General features: G+C 42.4%; 1 protein-coding gene across 2 annotated transcripts in view; it reads left to right on the top strand.

The window, feature by feature from the left end:
* The window catches only part of METTL9 (methyltransferase 9, His-X-His N1(pi)-histidine), a 177637-nt gene that overhangs the window by 101033 nt on the left and 57481 nt on the right, over positions 1-19123 (top strand). For both annotated transcript variants that reach the window (XM_086940758.1, XM_086940757.1), the window contains exon 4: positions 10518-10702. In XM_086940758.1, the coding sequence (XP_086796884.1) occupies positions 10518-10702 (185 nt within the window). The remainder of the gene's footprint in view (positions 1-10517; positions 10703-19123) is intronic.

Below are 19123 nucleotides of genomic sequence, written 5' to 3'. Positions count from 1 at the left end.
CCCAAGGTAGAGGAGATGTGAGGTCCAGTACCTAAGCTGAGTATGAAAATGAAAATACCGCCTTTATTTAAATCCTAGATTCGGTACATGCCCAAATTGTGTGATCCTGCTCAAATCAATGTATTTGCACCAGCGGCGCGCCTCTTATGAAAGAAGGCAAATGTGGTGTGACGTTTGTGAGAAGCTTCAGGCGCCTCATTTCCGCTCACTTGAGCAAATATTGACCTGAGTGGAAGAGACTTATATCGCGCATATGAACATTGAATTCCAGGGAGATGCGGAGATGTTTCTGTTCAAAAGCCAGTCACTCTCTCGAAGTCCCTCATGTAGGATGCACCTCCCTGTACCCAGGCCTGGTTCCTATGGGCTTTATCTTTTCTACTCTCCACACCTCACCCTTTTTTCTCTGTCTCACCTTCCTCTCTCCCAACTTCACCCTCCTTTCTCCCAACTTCACTTTCCTTTCTCTCCACTTCAACTTGCTTCCCCACCCACTTCACCCTTCCACCGACTCAATTACAACAACTTTTATTTAAGTATTAATTATTAAAAAAATGAAAAGCCATTGTTGTTTGTAATATCAATACATCTAAGTCACGTAAATACAACACATATTGCATTACAAATGCTATAGGTGTCACATTTGCAAAAGTTATAACTATTGGCATTGTCATACACAATGCCAATAACTCAAACTTTAATGCTGGGAGACCTATTGCACTGTAAATGCTTGTTCTATTTGTGTGTTATTGCATTGGTTACAGCCAATCCTCAATCCACGTTAAGGGAAGTGGAGGGTGAGGCATTATGGTTTGGTAAAGTGTCGGACTACTGGCTGAATAAAAACCAAAGTCAGATAGTGGCTAATGAGTGTGTTCAGCTGGAGGATATTAGGAGAGTTGAATAGGCTGTGTATCTGAAAATTAAAATTTCAAGTAAAGTGGAGAAGATAGTGGAATTGAACCTGGCCCCAGTGCTGCAGAACTCCAAGAGGGATTTCCAGCGGGTGGACAATTTACACTTGTCAATAGTCTGGCAGTGCAATGTTATTAAGATGCTTTTTCTGCCTAGAGTTCTTTGTTTTTTAAGGCTATTCCTTTTGAATTTGATAATTGCTGGTTTAAGAGAATATTGCCAGTAGTTTCATGTGTCATATGCTAGAAATAGAAGGGCCCCTCAAGTTCTAATGCTGCCTAGGGCAAACTGGGGGTGCGCTGTACCCAATTTTAGGTTTTATTACAGGGTCGCAGCCCCTCAATATGTTAAGTTTTTAATAATAGGAAAACAACCGGGTAGTCTGTTGGGGCGAGTTACCCCCCATCTATTATCTCTTGTTGGGTGAAGAGGCCAAAGCATGCTTCATAAGGGAAGTGGAACCAAGCTACTTTAAAAAGACCAAATTCAAGACCATGCATTCTGCTTTTAAGATTTGGTCTCCAGACAATCGCAGTGCGGGGATCGGGTGGTATAATTATTTTATTCCCCTGAGGAAAACTCAGATGCTTTTAGCCATATTCTGTGTACTGCATTAGCTGGGAACAATGTGAAACTTGGAAGCTTGGGCATTTCTTTAATCACAACCAATTAAAATATTTTGAGTAGATGTAAGAGGAATTTGGTCTTAAATGGTGGGATTTTGTTTTTATTTTCTTCAGTTCAGGGATTTTTTGTTAAAAACGTCATTGGTACGGTTTGTGGGGAGAAAATAAGATTTTTAATTGGGGTTTTACAGGACGATTTGGAAAAACAATCCGGCAACTGGTGCTCGCAGCTGGGCATTAATGAAGTACAATTTTATGAGTCCTTGTAGATAGGCCAGCGGGCATGATCATCAGCAGGGTTACAGGCCACACTTCCAGTATTATAGCCATCACCCGCAGGCCCTAAAAGATTAATTGCTGTTTGGACAGTTTTTGCGTTTACGTAGAAACTGTACCCACAAAGATTACTTCTTTGAAGCTAAAAAACTCAAAGTACAATTTAAAGCGTGAGGGTACCCTGCAAGACAACAGAAGAAATCTTTGAAATGGACTTGGTATAACAATCGAGAGGCCCTCCTTGAAGTTTAAGAAATGGTTCAACCAACCACAATTGGTATGTGTGTGTGTGTTATTAATGAGCATTGGACACTCTTCTAGCTTACCAGAACTTGAAGAAATCCCTATCTTCTCTTTTAAGAGAGGCTCCAATCTGAAAGACCACCTTGTACATGCCTTTGAAACATCGAACACAGACGTGGGTCCCTTGGTCCCTTTGCCACTGGATTCAAGCTAGCCTGGCTGATAAGGGCTGTTACTCTGAAACCAGTCCCAGGATGCTTGTTCCGGTCCAGGGAAGACATGGCTTGGCAGTTCGGGCTGGACTGTTCCCATGATGCACAGGGTCAAGACTGATTTGCATATAGCTGTGTCTTAACTGGGTTGGCAAAGTGAGCTAAAGAAGGATGATGGATTCAACCCAGATCTGTGACTGGGGTGAGTGTCGGAAAAGTTTCAGCGCTCCGTCCATCATCTCCTTGTGTTTGCTCTATTATGCATGTGCGAATGTATTTCTATCACATCGTCACCCTAACATATGATAATTCTGGGATCTTATGACTATTTGTTTTGGGTAGTACTGTCGTTCCCACATCTATGGAATCAATTGGCTCTTAACTTTCCCACCCATTTCGGAAACAAGCCCATACTCCAAGATGGCGGTTGAAGTTTTTAAATTCTGACACAGTAAAGTCTATAAAACAGCCTTCATGAATGTTTTATCAGGACACTATGGATATGCTCACATGGTGCTTAATTTGGTTTGGGCGTTTGATGTTCGCCAATAAACCACACGTTCTAGGGGATTTGTCCTGCTTATACCCTGTATAAGTGATAAAGATCAGGTTTACCATGATGTCTCAGTGCTTCCTCAGACTGTAGATCCCCTGTGTTCTATGGTGTCCCCTATCCTTTGGTGACAATTCGAGTCACATGACCTATCATTCACATATAACGTCCCTGTTGGGTACATATGAGATAAACTGTTCCAATATGGCTGCTCCTTTTCGTGAACAACCTAGTAGCCATCCAGTTGTTGGTTTACATGGCTGTTCATTTCTTTTTTTTGCTCAGTATTAAAGTGACTGGCCACATTAGAATTCATTGGAACGAGCATTGCCTTTAATGGCCTTCCTAACACAAGTAAGGGGAAGGACTTTAGAAATTCAGACAGACAACTCAACCACAAAGTTGCCTCAAGAAAGCAAGGATGGACAAGGCCATATGCACTGTCAAAACTAACTCAAGACATTTGAAAAGGAGTCCTCAAAAAACAGAAAACATGATAGCAATAAATCTATTGTTTATTCAAAACATTGAGGCAGACAGACAAAGCAGAAAAACAACTCTTTTAGTCAAATGAGATAAAAAAGCAAGTGTTACAAAAGGCTTCTAAGAATAGTGTACACCAAAAGTAGATCTGTTTACAACACCAGAAACACATAATGCCAAAACCTTGCGGCCAAGCACCCACACCACCTGTCCCTGGGGAATGTCCTGTCGATAAACATGCCAGAGAAATTGGCCTACACTTTTCCTTCAATACTACTGATACATCTAGTAATCAAATTAGTGCCAACAGTAAGACATGATGCTTATCGTGATAGCCCCGCAATCAGCAAGAGAAATATGTTTTTCAGGCAAAATGTAAATGTCATGAGAAAATAATAAAGTTCCCAGCCTTGTAGGACCCACGTTCTATGCGAAAGGCCAAGGTCTATCACCTGGAACCAACCAGCCTCAGCCTAGCAGCTTGGCTCCTGAATACTTTGGGCCTTGTAAAGAGAGCCTTAGATATTCTAAGGGAAGCTAGACGACTAAGCATGAGGAAAGCTATGCATCTAAATGAGAGATATGTCTTGTGGTGCAACAAAGGATTTTATTGACAGTAGACCACAAGACACCATAGTCCGTGTTACCTAGCACACCAATTAGACGAGAAGTTAGCCCAGGCTTCAATTAACATCCACCTGTTAGCTAAATTAGTATACAACAGGGACCATATAGGTATACGTCGTATTTAGGTACACACGTCATCAAAAGATTCCTTGAAGGAGCAAAGAGAATAGCCCTTTGCAGATCTGCATCAATCCCCTTGTGAAACCTTAGTTTGTTACTCACACAGTTAATGACGGAACCATTTGAACCACTGCATAAAGCAGAACAAGATTACCGATACCTAAAAACAGCATTCCTAATTGCAGTTACATCACTACACAGGGTGTGTGTGCTAGAAGCGCTAACCACGTAGGAACCCTAGTCATAGATCCACTAAGACAGAGTGGAAACCTATGGGTCATTTCATCACAAGACCATTGGTTGATTGCTTTTTCTAAGGAGCATGGCACCTAATCAACACCCATTTTTTTTTGGGGGGGGGGGGGGGGGGGGGGGTGTTGGGGTGTTATGGTGTTATGTAGCGCAAACACGACCTGAAGGTATGAGAGCGCTTTACAGGAGTACCAGTGGCGTTACAGATGAACACATTCATTTTGATGGAAAAGGGCATGTATTATGAAAATTGCTAGTTTGTGATGAGATGTAGACGCCCAAACTAGCTACCAGCATTGGTTGCCTCAGTGAGGGTGAAAACTTACCAAAATAGGGGTCTTAGCTCATAATGCGGAGTCTCCAAAATGGCGCATTCAGGGTGTTTTATGAACTGTGCAAATGGAGACAAATAGAAGGTTGGATCACGTACTCCTCAGATTAGCAGTGGTAGTTAGAATGGGACATCTGAAGGAAGGTGGAGGGATGTGGCTTACAGAGCAGTCGACCTCGAAAACTGGGGAACCCTGTTCGAGTCTCCGCAGGGACGCTCAACATCCTGTGATTCTGGGCAAATCAAAAAATTGTGTCAGTCTGTAATGCAACTGGAGTTCATGAAAGACCTTCGAGTCAAGTTTGCGCTATATAAAACAGCCCCCCCCCCCCCCCAAAAAGGCGTGTGGGCCGAGAGAGAATGGACTTCCACTGTCTGAGGTGGAACATCTACCTGAAGTGGTGCGGAAACCTGTCAAAATTGTTTGACATCATTTGGTAGAAATCGTACACAACAGTTATTGTATACTGGGAACATCAAGGGTAAGCAAGTCAGAAGAATGACTATGTGATCCAGTAAAAAAGTAAGGGATGTCTGCATTTTTGTTAGGCCCGTAGCGAAAGAATAACTTTCTCTCTTGCTCCGTTAGCATTGTTCTCTTGTGCAATTTTTTTCCAGCAGAAACTGATATACATGTTCTAGAAGTTATTTATCTTTCAAGAACAGTAGTGTGGAGAAGTCTGTTCTGGGACAGTCTGGCAAAATGTTTAATGTGTTGTGGTGCATTTGGTACCCTCACATAGAGTTTCCATCTTATGTTCAAAAAATGAATGGTTTAGGATGACGTATAAAAACCCCTTTATACTGGGGGGTGACAGTGATTAAATGGACAAGCTGTTATCTGACCCCTGCATATGTATTTTTGGGGGTTCGCATGAAAAAGTATCTTTCATTCCTAAGATCATCTCTGATTTTACATCAAGAGGAGATTTCTCTCCGGTCCTTTTTCCCTGTGGCTCATACTCCTAGGCTTAAGACCGTTTCAACTTCTTTAGCGCTCTGAAATTCTATATTGTATTCCTAAAAGTTTAAAACAAATGAGTGTTCTTGCAAAGGGTGATCTAGCATCTCACGGAGGTGTCCGGGCGTGAAAAGGATGACTAAGAAAAGACCGGTGAAGAAAGTAAATTCTACAGCCTGAAAAGCCAATTTTTCAAGGCTTTATGGAAGGAGTTAAGGATAGAATTTTTTTTCTCGAATACAGAAGAAGAGTGTTCCAGGCCTTAGCTGTCAGAACCAAGAAGGGGCAGCCAACCTGCTTTGAACGCATAGTATAAGCCACATTTATCAGGGAGTTCGCGCTAATCTCACCTAAATTTCTTATAGGTCTAAACGGTCTGCTGCAATATAAGACCTGGTTATCTGTGAAATCTGACCTCGTCAAAGTATGCCATCTAAAGCACCTGTGATTGGCTAACTTTCACTTTACCCAAAAACTGAACTTTAAATATTTGAAAAATAGAGGCAGATCAGTGGATGTCCAGAGTACCAGATTCTTGAACAGTTTTGCAGATCAGAAATACATTGAAAACCAAACCCTTTAGATTGAGCTGTGCTACAGTCTTCGGACCTATACAGCAGTGAAAGAAGAACTCTTCACATCCAGTTGGACTAATCCTATCCTGTAGTATTCTCTACAACAGTTATAACTCCTTTCATGAGGTTTCCCCCAGCCAATGTTTTTACCGCAAATGGTGCGGGATTACGAGAAGGGACGTAATGGGGTAACTTTCAAAATGTACAATTAATTTTTACCCGCCTATGTATGATTTGTATAACAGCCTATATATTTTTAGTATCCGGTCTACTCCTTAACAGTTGTATACAAGCAGAGAAAGATACATGTATGAGTCATAAATAGACGATTGGGCTATTGCGATGCACATGGGCGAATGTGCCTATTCCCTCACCGGACCACATAACCGGTTGTGCACAATTGTGTATCAGCCACACAAGCTCACAAGTCACACATACAATGTTGTAAATGAACAATGCAAGATTTGGCACACAGGTGAGTAATCTGTCGTCTGGCTCTGTTTCGCTGTTTCGTCTTGCTCTGTTTTTTCTTTCAAGCTAACCGCTGTGGACTGCTCAAACTTGATCAGCAGAACTATGAATTAAATGTTTCTTAGAACTGCATCCTTTACTGTGGCCAGTTTGTATTTCATTCAAAGGACACAAATCACATTGTGAGTGTTTTAATGTGATGACTCAGCCATTTAAACTCTAGTACCTTTTAAGCACTGGCTGCATTTGTGTAGCTCTACATGAGTGGTCCTACACAATGAAGTACGCTTCACATTCTTAATGGTGGAAATCACATGATCCCCCTCAAACCTTTACGAAAGGCAGTAGAAAATAAAGCACTTTTAAAACAAAAAATGAATGAAAATTGGACTCCTTCTTTTGTTTGCATCCTGAAATATTCATAGACTTTCAGTATGAACCATGGCAACCTTTAGCATCTAACACTGACAAAATATACAATTGCCATTTATATAGTTCTTTGTCACCTAAGTGTCAGAGTAATGTAATGATGGGTAGTTGTGTTGCCTTACTCGTAGGAGCTTATCTTTCCTTTTTCGTTATGTTTTTTTCTGGCTGGTCTGGTTTATTTTTGCCCTCTGACTCCGCAGTCTGCAAGTCCACTGAGGCTTCTCCACATTTGTGTTAAACTATACGTGCATCAAAAATGAAGATTCGCTTTTTATCTTCTAAGAAATCATTTTATCTCTGCCTTCAAAAAGTATGGATTTAAATGTTCACACGTAAAAACCTAATTTCTGGTCCTGTCTTTATGCATGGGGTTGGTTTTGTGTTGTGCAGTGTGATGGTGGTTGCTCTCCATATCACCTTTGTTAGCAAATTAACATGATGTTTCTTTTTACCTAAAAACCCTTTATCCCCTCAGCGACTGTTAAGTGAATTCATGGTGCTATATTTCAGATGAAAGCTCTGAGACAGTAGAAAATCGATGATAACCAGTGTGACTATTTGGAGAATTTTGCCCTCGGAGATGCCAAACTCTGAGCAACCCCCTTATTACTTCCTGAATCCACATCATTGAGGCCATCAGTGCCGCCCCTTTTGTCCTGTGCTTTGACCTAGAAATGGGAGACTCCACTGAGAAACTCTGCTAGATCTTTTGGTGAAAACCTCCTTTCTTCCCATGTTGAAATGACAGGAAAAATGGCTAAGCAGGGATGGCCATAAGTATGTATTTTAAACATGGCACAGCCTTTGATTGCCCCCTGCTTCTTGCCAGCATGCTGCACTAGAACAGTTCCATTTATTCATCTGGAGAATCGCCGTATACAGAATGTAGAGAGATGTCTGTCAAGAAGCGTGAATTTAGAAATTGTTGTTTCTCCCCTGAACCCCGTCCACCAAAGCCCCACATCTAGGTCACTGAAGATTCCCTGCTCTGTTCCTTGCTGAAAAGATTGGTGCTATATTGCTGTATAGAAAGAAGATACTTTCTGACCTTGATGAACAAGACAAAAGCTGCATGCAGGGTGACTTGAATCACCCTGGAACCACAACAGTGTGCAACTAGTTGGCTGAGTTCAAAACTAAGATATCAAAGGACAGCATCCAATTTTGAGTCTACCAACTGATTTCTTGAAGTTGCAGAACTCTAGAGCTCAATTTCCAGTCCTGATATTTTCCCATTTTGCCAGCAGTGATTTGAGTGTACCCCGTTGACTGAGGCTTGTTTGACTCTTCGACTCCCATTCACAGCTCCTCAGATATTGCTGTTTAGAAGTCCCTGCTCCAACATCCCAGGTCTACAGTTGCAATTCAGAACAAATGGGTCCATTTAGTGACCCTCAAACATTTAAAGGATAACCAGTTGTCTGTTTGATGCAGGCCCCTAAAACTTTGCACACCATGGGTACCAGTAGTCCTGAAATTGGAACATTATTGTGGAGACTACTTTGAACTGCAAGTGGTCATCCTAATACTGTGCTTGACACCACCTGTCCCTGACCTTTGGTCAAGTTTTCCAGTTAATTGACAACGCGATCTTCAAATTTGGGACCAGTTGCTTTTGCATACAAGAAATCTTGTTGTGTTGGACAGTCATGTATTGGGTGTTAGGTTTTGAGGATTTTCGACAGTTTTTCCACTGTCTAGCTTTAAACCCTCTGAATTGACCCCCCACCTTTTGAACTGAGATACTTGACAAATTATAGACATATCACAGTAGACTGAAGACATTAGTAAAGATCTTTCTCTACATCAATAATCAATTGAGGAACATTACCTTTATTACACAGCTGAGACTCTTAATTTTACTTAGATTGCTGAGGACTCTCGATATCTGCAAAATGGGATAATACTGTCCCATAGAATGCTTTCTAAATTAACCTAACACTGAGGTTCTAACCTGCCGTCCACGAAGACCTGGGGGTCTGCGGCTCGTATTCAGTGGGTCTGTGGACCCTTACAACCTTTAAACATTATTTTCTGTATAATCATAAGCCTTCAAAACTAAATCACTGTGTAAAGATAGTTCCTTCCTTCGAGTATAATAGTTACATCAACTAATAATAATACTTACTTGAAGCATACTTTATTGCCTCCCTAACGTATTTGAAGCATTTATTAGTGCGATGAATAACAATATGTTTAGAAAGGAAAAATAAGCATTTTAATTTCTTTTTATCCAGAAGCCGATTGGTAGTTTGGGATGGAACATGCGTGAATGCTCAGTTACTATTCACATTCAAACAAGCTGCAACTTGAACTAGCACTCCGCTGCTGTTTTGAATTGCTTATAATATTTTAGAAAACAATACACATCTGCATATTTAGAGAGAAGGTGTTCTAAGGGCTCAGTGATGTACACAGGTAAACCACTCAAAAGGCACTTCCAGGCTGTACTTTCCCCTACCTGCTTACAGGCACTTATAGACTCTAGGCACCTACACTTGTATTGGAAAGTGGCTTTGCTGCACATTTTTAGCTGAACTGAAATACTTCCACAAACAGAGTACATCTTTCCACTTGGTTTGTAGTCTGGTATAATGAACACCTGGTCATCTTGCTTTTATTCAGTCATTGACACCTTGTGGGACAAAGACACTGCAAGTTTTCTCCATTCCAACCACATTTGCTTCCCTTAGTCTGTCTGAGGCCCTGTCATTCCAGTTACTACTCCAGTCCCACCACTTCTGTTGAGAGCTCATTTCACATGATTACCTATTGATTTGTGAAAACAAACTGGGTCTTATTCCAGTGTGTAGTAACTCTTACATTTTAAACCTACAGTTGCATAGGAGTACATATGCCTGGTTCATACTGTGTGTATGTTTTATGTATTATTGTTGAGAGACAAATTGTAGAACTAGTATGGGGGGGAACATGGGTTCTAAAGGTGGCTCAGTGAGGTCCACAAAAGGTAAAATACCACTGACCTAGCGTTTTAAAGAAACATTCTGCAGCTTGAGCCATTCTGTTTTGGTATGCTTCTGATCCCATTGCTCACAGTTTTATTCTTCTTGATTGTTCAAAAGAGCTGCATTTTAAACTCAGATTTCTGTTGTCTAGTTACCCTACATTTGTATGAGGAGCTTGGTATAATCATTACAAATGTACTTTACTTCTCTTCCGACAATGATTCAATATCCATTAGTTATGATTTTTTCTACTGCAAAGGTTAATCCTTGAGCGTGAAATGTCCTTATCTTTCATTTTCTAGAATTCAGACCTCACATTCCTTGTTATATTTATATAGACATAAATACTGTTTTTCAAAATATTTTCTTTTTACTTGATTTTACTTGCTTGAACAAAGAGGTTTGATTGTGTTTGTGTTATATGTGTGACTTAAATGTAACCTAATGAAAAACAATACTCTCTGGGTTTTGTTCTAGGGTACTTGAAATAGACGAATGGCAGAACACAGGATTCCAATATGATGTAATCAGCTGCTTGAATCTTCTCGATCGCTGCGATCGACCTGTGACTTTATTGAAAGAAATCCGAAATGTACTGGAGCCAACTAGGGGCCGAGTCATTCTTGCACTGGTTCTTCCCTTTCACCCATATGTGGAAAATGGTACGTAGGCAAGGAATGTAGCCTAACTTTAATTCAATTATTGTCCCTCTGTCTCGCTCCGAACATGTTCTTGTTGATGTGGGTTTTTTCTAAAGATATGTATTCATATTCATAGTTAGCATTGCTCTTGTATGGCTCCCTTGCATACCTTCAGCTAAAATCCTGACACAGTTGCAAACCACCAGCCACATTTACCAAACATTAGATCACAGGAGATAAACCATAAATCCAGTCACTTTCTTATTTTCTAGCCATACGTATGGAACAAAGTTTCTTTGCATCATCCTATATCTGTATGTAACGTCTTTTATCTCTCTCCATGCAAATGTTCTTCTTGAGCTCACTCACTTGAATCCACTGACTTTCAGAAGGAAAACCCCATAACATTTGAAAATAAATGTAGTTTACAAAAGAAACAACCCTGCCCATGCAATTCCACGCCTGCCCAAATAATTCATAATATTAGGGGTCTTCTGTACCACTACATCTCCATATGACCTAAGAATCCTGTCTGGTCCTTGCACTAGTGTCATCACTGAGGGATTTCATTTCACACCTTTCCTCTGCAAGTTACCTTTTAAAAAATGTTTAATCACGTTTCTTTAGCCTTCCGAGCTCCTATGATGTTTGTTCCTCAAGTTGTTTGAGTTGTTGTGTATCACTTAACACGAAAATGTCCTCAACTGCAGATGTACACCCAAAGTATGTATGATGTTGTGGCTCAGAACTCTTGGAAATGATGTATGGTGTGTGGGGAGTTGGCCTTTACTCAGGCTAACATGCAAATTGTCATGTCCTTACATTTCACCTCACATATCACAAGCATCAGTAACGCCCCATTACTCAAAACATTCACACTTAACTCTGCCCTATTCACACATCCATATCCACTTAATACACGCACACACTCTTTCTCTTGTGCTCTCCGCTCCCTCTCTGTCCTCTTATTGCACAGAATTAAATGTAGTTTCTCAGGTACTTGCCCTCTTCTTTCTCCTGGCAAACCCACGCCCCTTTTTTCCTAGTTATTATTCTCCTGTTTCCAATTCCTCATGCCACAATACTGTTTTTTTCTCTTTACCAAGACCATGCAAGAATAACTTCATGTATTCCATCCATCATCATACCTCACAACCCCCTCTACCTGAATCCAATCACTTTGTCTCATTTGCAACTCCCGTACATATTTCCGTGCACTATAAACTACATCCATTCTCCTCCTTCTATTTCTCGTCATTCTGCTGTCTTTTCTTTTTAAACAAGCCAGCCGCTAATACTCACGAAATCTTTCTTCTCATAATCCTAAATTATATTTCACCTTTGGTTAAGAGTGCTGTTACCAATGCAGTTCCTTATCAACACAGTTACACTTCAAAATTTGGCAAACTTGGCATGATGATACAGAAACCAATTGATCCTCGGATACTAGGCCACCATGGCGATTTTACATTAATGCATAGAATTGACTGGAAAGGCTTTGTAAAGCTGTAGTAGATGTGACTGTAATCATAATAGTAGTAATAAATAAAGGGAAGAGTGTCGTAACCAGCTGAAGGACGACTATGAAAGCAACCAAAATATGTAAGGTGCAGTTACCTAAGATACCAAGAGTCACAGATGATTACGATTTTTGCTAGAAAACTCAGCAGAGCCAAGGTGTAATAGATCTTTTTTTTATTTGATCAAAAATGTGCAGTTGTGTTAAAATGCAGTAATATTATTTAGAATGTAACTGCTTTTCATCTTAAAATGAAAATACACCTTAAAATCACTAACGTCCAGATTACGAGTACAGCTGTCCCAAGACCGCCGTAATCACAGTGGCAGTCGGATTTTTGGATTACTGGTGCGGGGGTCAGACCGTAACCAGCCTGATAAAAGATTGCCGCAACCTCCAGGATCCTGGATCCTGTGGCGGTATGTAAAGCGGCAAGAAATGGAGACCGTGCCAATGCCCGCACTGCCGTGCATATTACGAGTTGCATTTCCGACAATCCTTTTTTTTGGCAGGGATCCCGTCATGAAAAGGTTGGCGAAACGGCAAGGCAGAAGCCCCAAACAGAGTCCCCATGCGTTTTCGCTCATTGTGACTGGGGGCACATGTTGTGCCCCCCTGTTGCTACACTGTTGTGCCATACACGACATGGTGAATGGTAACAGTGCACGCATAACAGTGCAGGGGCTGCAGTGCGGCAGCTTTGCCTTCAGGCTCACTCTGTGAGCCGAAGAATGCTGCGGCCGCAAGACCGTCACCGGCAGACTGCTGGCCCGGAAGTCAACTCGAAATATGATGGGTGGGAAGCAGCAGGCTTGGTGGCGTTCGCCCAACTGTTGCAGCGTTCGCCGGTTGGACCAACAATGTCATAATCCAAGCCCTAAGTTTCCACAAAACAGTACCTCCTGCTGCAAGCACACGTTTCACAATGGTTTTATTAAGTAGCTCATATAACCCATTAGTTTCAGGGGGTTTTGATCATTTGAGTGCAGGAAGTTCACCTTTCACATTATGACCTCCTCATCACTAAGTTCCTTGCTTTGCTCATTTGTTTTGTGTGAGTTTGAAGTTGGTAATCGTGGTGTCTTAAGTTTGCTTTTTGCCATTTCTTTTAACCCCTTCGCTGCGGTGGCTATTCCGTCGCAGCGCTAAGGGGGTGGGGCGGCCGCGCGGCGGCTCCATACTAGTGATGGAACCGCTCCGTCACGGCTCGCGGGTTAGCTGTGCTTGTGACGGAACGGTTCCGTCACAAACCCGCCCGCCCATTAAAGCGTCAGCGCAGGCGCGAAATCAGCGCCGCGCAGGCGCGGCGAGCGGGCCGTGACGGAACCATTCCGTCACAAGCACAGCTCACCCGTGGCTTGTGACGGAGCGGTTCCGCCACACGCATGGGAGGGGTTAAAGAGATCTTTGGACCAAAAAACCTCATAGACCTGAAGACTATTAACATGAAGGTGTATGCTTTTAGGTATTGTCTCATGAAGATGGAGAGTTGTGGGAACTCTGCTGATAAAAACGCTAATTATTCTCACCACAAAATGGCCCTTTGTACACGTCCTAGTTCTTTGCTTAATTTGGTGTTCGAGTATAATTATAATGTTATGATAATGAATTCTGTTTTTTATACGATGTATTGAAAAACTACTTTAAAACTCGATTGTTGCTTGATTATTGTACAAATAACTTCAAATCATGTTGGACTTTGAGACTTCAGGAAGGGCTTGAAATATTGTCACTTGTGGCTGAATTGGACTCAAAAGCTTCCATCACTTAGACGGTTGTACACCTGGTGGCTAAATGCAAAGCAGAATTCATCAACTGCACTGTCTGGAAAGCAGTTCTAGGACTGAACAAAAGTTGAGGAACTGGTGTTGGTGAACCCTTTTGCCAAGGTAATTCCTTGAGGTACTCCCCTCTTGGTTGCATGGCTTGTACGTGAGTGTAGACTCTTCTCTTGCTTGTTAACGTACTCGAGCAGATGTGTTTTAGTACCATTTTCTAGAGGGCAGATCTATTTAGCGACTATGATGGCAATGATAACTGTTGTAAGACTGTAGATCTACACATCTGTAGTGGCGGCTCCTCCGCTAAGGTGGAGGCTCGTTGCCCCCACTGCTTTTCAGCAGTGTATCAAAGGAAAAAAAAAATAATAAAGATGTTATCATTTTATTTTTCCCTGCTGCAGCAGTTTAGCAGGGCCGGGCTGCTCTGCTCACCCAGCAGGGGCGGAGTTGTGTGCGCACTCTGTCAGTGCACATGTTGGTTTGGCCGTCCAAACAGTCATGTGCACTTTGCATGTTCACCACTGACTGTAATACTCAGCCTGGGTGGAGAACATGCACAGGGTCCCACTGCCTGTCTGAGCGCCAAACACTTAGACCATTCACACAACCTCCCTCACCCCCCTGTCCTGCCACCCTTGATCCGTGCAAGCCGCCGCTGCACATCTCCCCACCATCACCTTGGGCTGAGCCTGAAAGTGAGACAGATAGTAACCTATGCCACAATGTAGGTGCCCATGTTGGAGTCAGTATGGCAGGCATACTAACTCGTTGTATGCTTTTCACTTGCCACTGGATTCATGCCAGAGCAGTCCTAATCTTCCAGACAGAAACATCTGGACCTGATTGGACTTAATACCCTGTTGCATGATTTGTGTACTGCTAAACAAGCAAGAGCGCCTGCAGTAACATTACATTTTTGATACATTTTTACAAAAACATTCTCTGTCCTGCCACTACACAAATGCGCGTTGATCTATGCTTACTATTACACATGAGAACTGATTTTCCTGCATAGAACGTTTTGAGTATTGCTTATTTTTGAGATTTTGTTATTTTTAAACGGAAACCTTTTTTTCCAACTTTGGGTGGCATTTATTGATTTTGATATTTCACAGGGATTTTAGAGCACTTGCTCAAAAACACTCTGCCTGCTCTCTCATTCATGTCGAGGTGTGAGTTTTTCATGTTCTACATGCATATTCAAGCTCAAAGAACTCTGGCATTGTGCATGCTTCAAATACATGAAAAAAGATTAATTCGACAGGCTGTGAAGAAACCCATAGACGCATTTAGCAAGTGACAAATTCTTAAGAACAAATTGACAAATGGAAATGTGTGACCCTGGGTCTATCATTTCAGACTTGGTGAGGGACCAGTGTAGTTTATAGACAGGACTTTGAAATTGCTGCTTTTTTAAGGTCAGCACCCTGTGACACCAGGCCTGTTTAACTTAGGGTAATGTTGTATACACTGGGCATTTGAGCTTCACATTGTGCCAGCGTCTTTTCGTATACTACTAGTAAACATGCAAATGACCCTTCACAGTTATCTATTGTTTGCACGTTTATGTTCTGAATATTGGCTGGAACAATTTCTGCCAGACTTGATTCAGCCCTTGAGAATAGTAGTGATTGCCCATTCGTCACAGTGTTGGCGTGCTTTTTAAATTTAAGTATGGTTTTGCATCCATTGATTGCAAAACATCATGGGAATTGGTACACAGTATTGCTCAAAAGAACATCCATATCATTGCCCGAAGACATGGATGAGAATGTTCTATATGTTTTGCGGAACGTCTCAGCAGCTTCTTCCTAAGGCACCTGTCCTTGTTCTGCGAAGCTCATGCTGAATGCGTGACGCACTGAATTAGGCCCTGGTTGATTAATGGGTTTCAAATCCTTATTTTGTCATTATATGTTAAGAAGGATAAGGCTAGGTATTTGCCGTGACTGTTGCAAATTTCACAGAATGTTTGCCTCTTCTCATTTCACTGCAACCTCCCCCTTTCTGCATTTTTCCCATTTCAAGCACGCTGTCTCTTGCTTGTGTTATGCGACTGCTCTGGAGAGATCCATTTTCACCAGTTCTAACATTGCTGGGTTCAGGCGTATGTCACCTGCAACCTCCTGGGCAAGTGGCTTTGTTCCTGTACGTTTGCAAGAAGGCGCATTGGCCACCCCTTCACTCTGACGCACAGTCTCAAACGTGAGGTGTCCTCATTAGTTTGTTCTTTTTGGATCTGCATTTGAGGACCTTGTTGCTTTGATCTTTCCAGAGACCACCTTAACTCTCTCTTCAGTGCTTATGTCATTGCAAAAAAGTAGTACTCAGGAACGCTAATAAAATGCAAATTAACCGTCATTTTTGCATCTCATTGGTATTAGTCAGAAGAATGCAAATGTCGTCATAACCTTTAGAGATTAGTGATTGCACCATTAACATGGTGTTTGCCCTCACATCATGGTGCAGCATGAGTTCTCACGCCAGGCACTTTTTTTGCGTTGATGTGCAAAGCACTGCAATGTTCCTGACAACATGGCCACTGTTGAGGAGATTGTGTATTGCTGTGATCTGTCTTAGTGTGTGCCTCTACTTTTGAAGTACTGCAGCAATAGACTTATCTATCAGGGAATGTGCTTAGACAATCCTGCGAAACAGGAAATGGGGTGGGTTCCTTGTCAGGCAAGAGAGTGGGTGGACCCTAAATATAGAAACCCTGAGGAAATGCATAAAATAGAACGAATAATTGCAAGCAATTTACCTAGATGCAATGTAAGAAACCGATTGGATTTGTATAAAGTTTGCTTTCATTAACAAGCTTAAATTATAGTTGTATATATTTGGCACAAAAAATAAGAAATTTAAGAAAAACAATGGGTGCAATCCTAACTTATTTGCTTCATTCACTCTAAGCGAGAGATCTGCAACTGTTTATTTTAAGTAGTCCTATATTCCAGTGGTGTATGCTTCCTCAGTTCTTCCATTTGCATTCTTAACATCCATCTAAGGTTGCAAGATTAAGCCTTTGTTACTTAAATTAGACAATTTCTCAATTAATGAACTGAGAAAATATTTTAAAACCAGTTTAATAAACTCTGCTGGTGACTAGGCTGGTCATAATCATTTACATTCAAGGTCCCTGTGTGGGGATAAAAGGTCCATACAGTTCTAAAATGGTAGCCACGTTTCCCAATCCATGGGTGAGGTTGGTTACTTGTTTTCCTTGCTTGTCTGCTTTCCTTTTCAGTAGCTTCACCATCCCAGCTTTCGGCATTGCCACTCTACAGTGTAACAATCAGTCATTTTAAACACTAAACTGCTTATGTTCAAATGATAGCTCAGTAGGATGCAAATTTCCTGCAAATACGTTTAGTTGTGCAAATGTAGCAGTATAACAATGTGTTATACAGGAGAAGACTAGGAGGAAGCCCTTGACATGCCCTCCTCACTGTCCCTATCCCCTGGGAAACCCAGAGTGTGTTTTTTAACTTAACATAAGTTGTCTAGAGATACCTGTAAGTGGCCAACTTTTGAATGCACAGAAGACTGACTGGAAGTAAAGAGATGCAGCATAAGTTAGAGGGGCAGACCCTGATGCAGAGGTCTAGCCCGGGACCAGGGTTCAATTCCCCGCCTCGGCGGGTCTTGGGCTCAAAAAAATTCCACGGACCTGATAATTCTCGCCTCGGTGCCTATTCCAATCATGGAGTCCCACTCTGCAACTCTGGGCAATAGCTTGCCTAATCTCCACAACGGCCCCCACACGCTAAGAATGCCTGGCCTCCACCATGGGGTGCCCAGGAGTGGACGCCTCACAGGGAAAGCCAGGATGGGTTCCACAGCCGTATTCGTACAAGCGCCTTGAGACCCTTGCGGGTGAGTAGTGCGCTATACAAGTATCAATTTAAATTTTTTTTTAGAAAAATGACTGCCTTTAGTCTTGCTAATATAGAGCAAACCATATGCAGAGCATTTGAATTTGAATTTAAAAACATTTCTATAGCGCACTTCTACCATGCGGTTTCTTGGCGCTTTTGGGATTGTGAGGAGACAGACAGGAGCGGAGGGAGTTTAAGCATTGTAGGCTCGGGAGAAGAGCAGAGTTTTGAGACCTTTCCGGAACTCGATGTAGGAGGGTGACATACGGAGTTCCGTCGGAAGGGAATTCCAAAACGCAGGAGCGAGCACTGCGAATTTCGTTCCGCCAGTCTTATTCTTGCTAAAACGGGGGGTAGTTAACAGGGCCTGATGAGTGGACCGAAGATCTCTTCCTGGCGTGTAAGGAGTGATGGCAGAGCAGATGAATTCCGGGGCGGTGCCCATTTTAGCCTGAAAAGTGGTGTAGCCAAGCTTGAACAAGGCACGCTCTTTCACCGGCAGCCAGTGCAAGGCCTGCAATAGAGGGGTGGCTCGATGGTATTTGGGCAGGCCGTGAATCAGGCGAGCAGCCTGGTTCTGCACTAGCTGCAGGCGGCGAATGGCATAGGCTGGGGCGCCATTATAGATGATGTTCCCATAGTCAAGGCGCGAGAGCACCATGGCCATCACTATGATTTTTAGGGCGGGTAGAGAGAAAAAGCGAGAGATCTTCCTAATGATTCTGAGGGAAAAGAAACAGGACGAAACAACCAAGTTGACCTGAGAGTGAACGGAAAGTGAAGAATTCAAGAAAATGCCAAGGGTCTTGACCTTGGGGACTGGGAGCGGGGGAGCACCAAGTGAGGAGGGCCAGTGGGAAGGGGACCAAGGACTGCAACCACCTCCGGTCAAGACTAACTCCGTCTTGTCCGGATTGAGTTTGAGGTGGTTGCAGTTCATCCAATCCTGGATGAACAACATGACGGATTGGACGTTCGAGGAGGATGAGGAAGAGTGGGAAAGGTTAAAGATTAGCTGGAGGTCATCGGCGTAATAGAACACCGTGACCTCAAGCTGCTGTAACATAAAAATAAGGGGGTAGATGTATAAATTAAACAAAAGAGGGGAAAGTGAGGAACCTTGGGGGACTCCGTATGCAACCTTACGAGAGGCAGCAGTGAAACCAGCAAGGTGGACCGCCTGAGCCCTATCACTCAGGAAGGACTTGAGCCAGGCGAAGGCCAGGCCCTCTATGCCCGCCGCCTTGACCCGGGTGAGGAGGAT

This window comes from Lissotriton vulgaris, chromosome 10, assembly GCF_964263255.1.
Source record: "Lissotriton vulgaris chromosome 10, aLisVul1.2, whole genome shotgun sequence".
In the NCBI taxonomy this organism is placed as follows: domain Eukaryota; kingdom Metazoa; phylum Chordata; class Amphibia; order Caudata; family Salamandridae; genus Lissotriton; species Lissotriton vulgaris.
The sequence above is the reverse complement of the archived record's forward strand: the minus strand, read 5'-3'. Positions and strand labels throughout refer to the sequence as shown.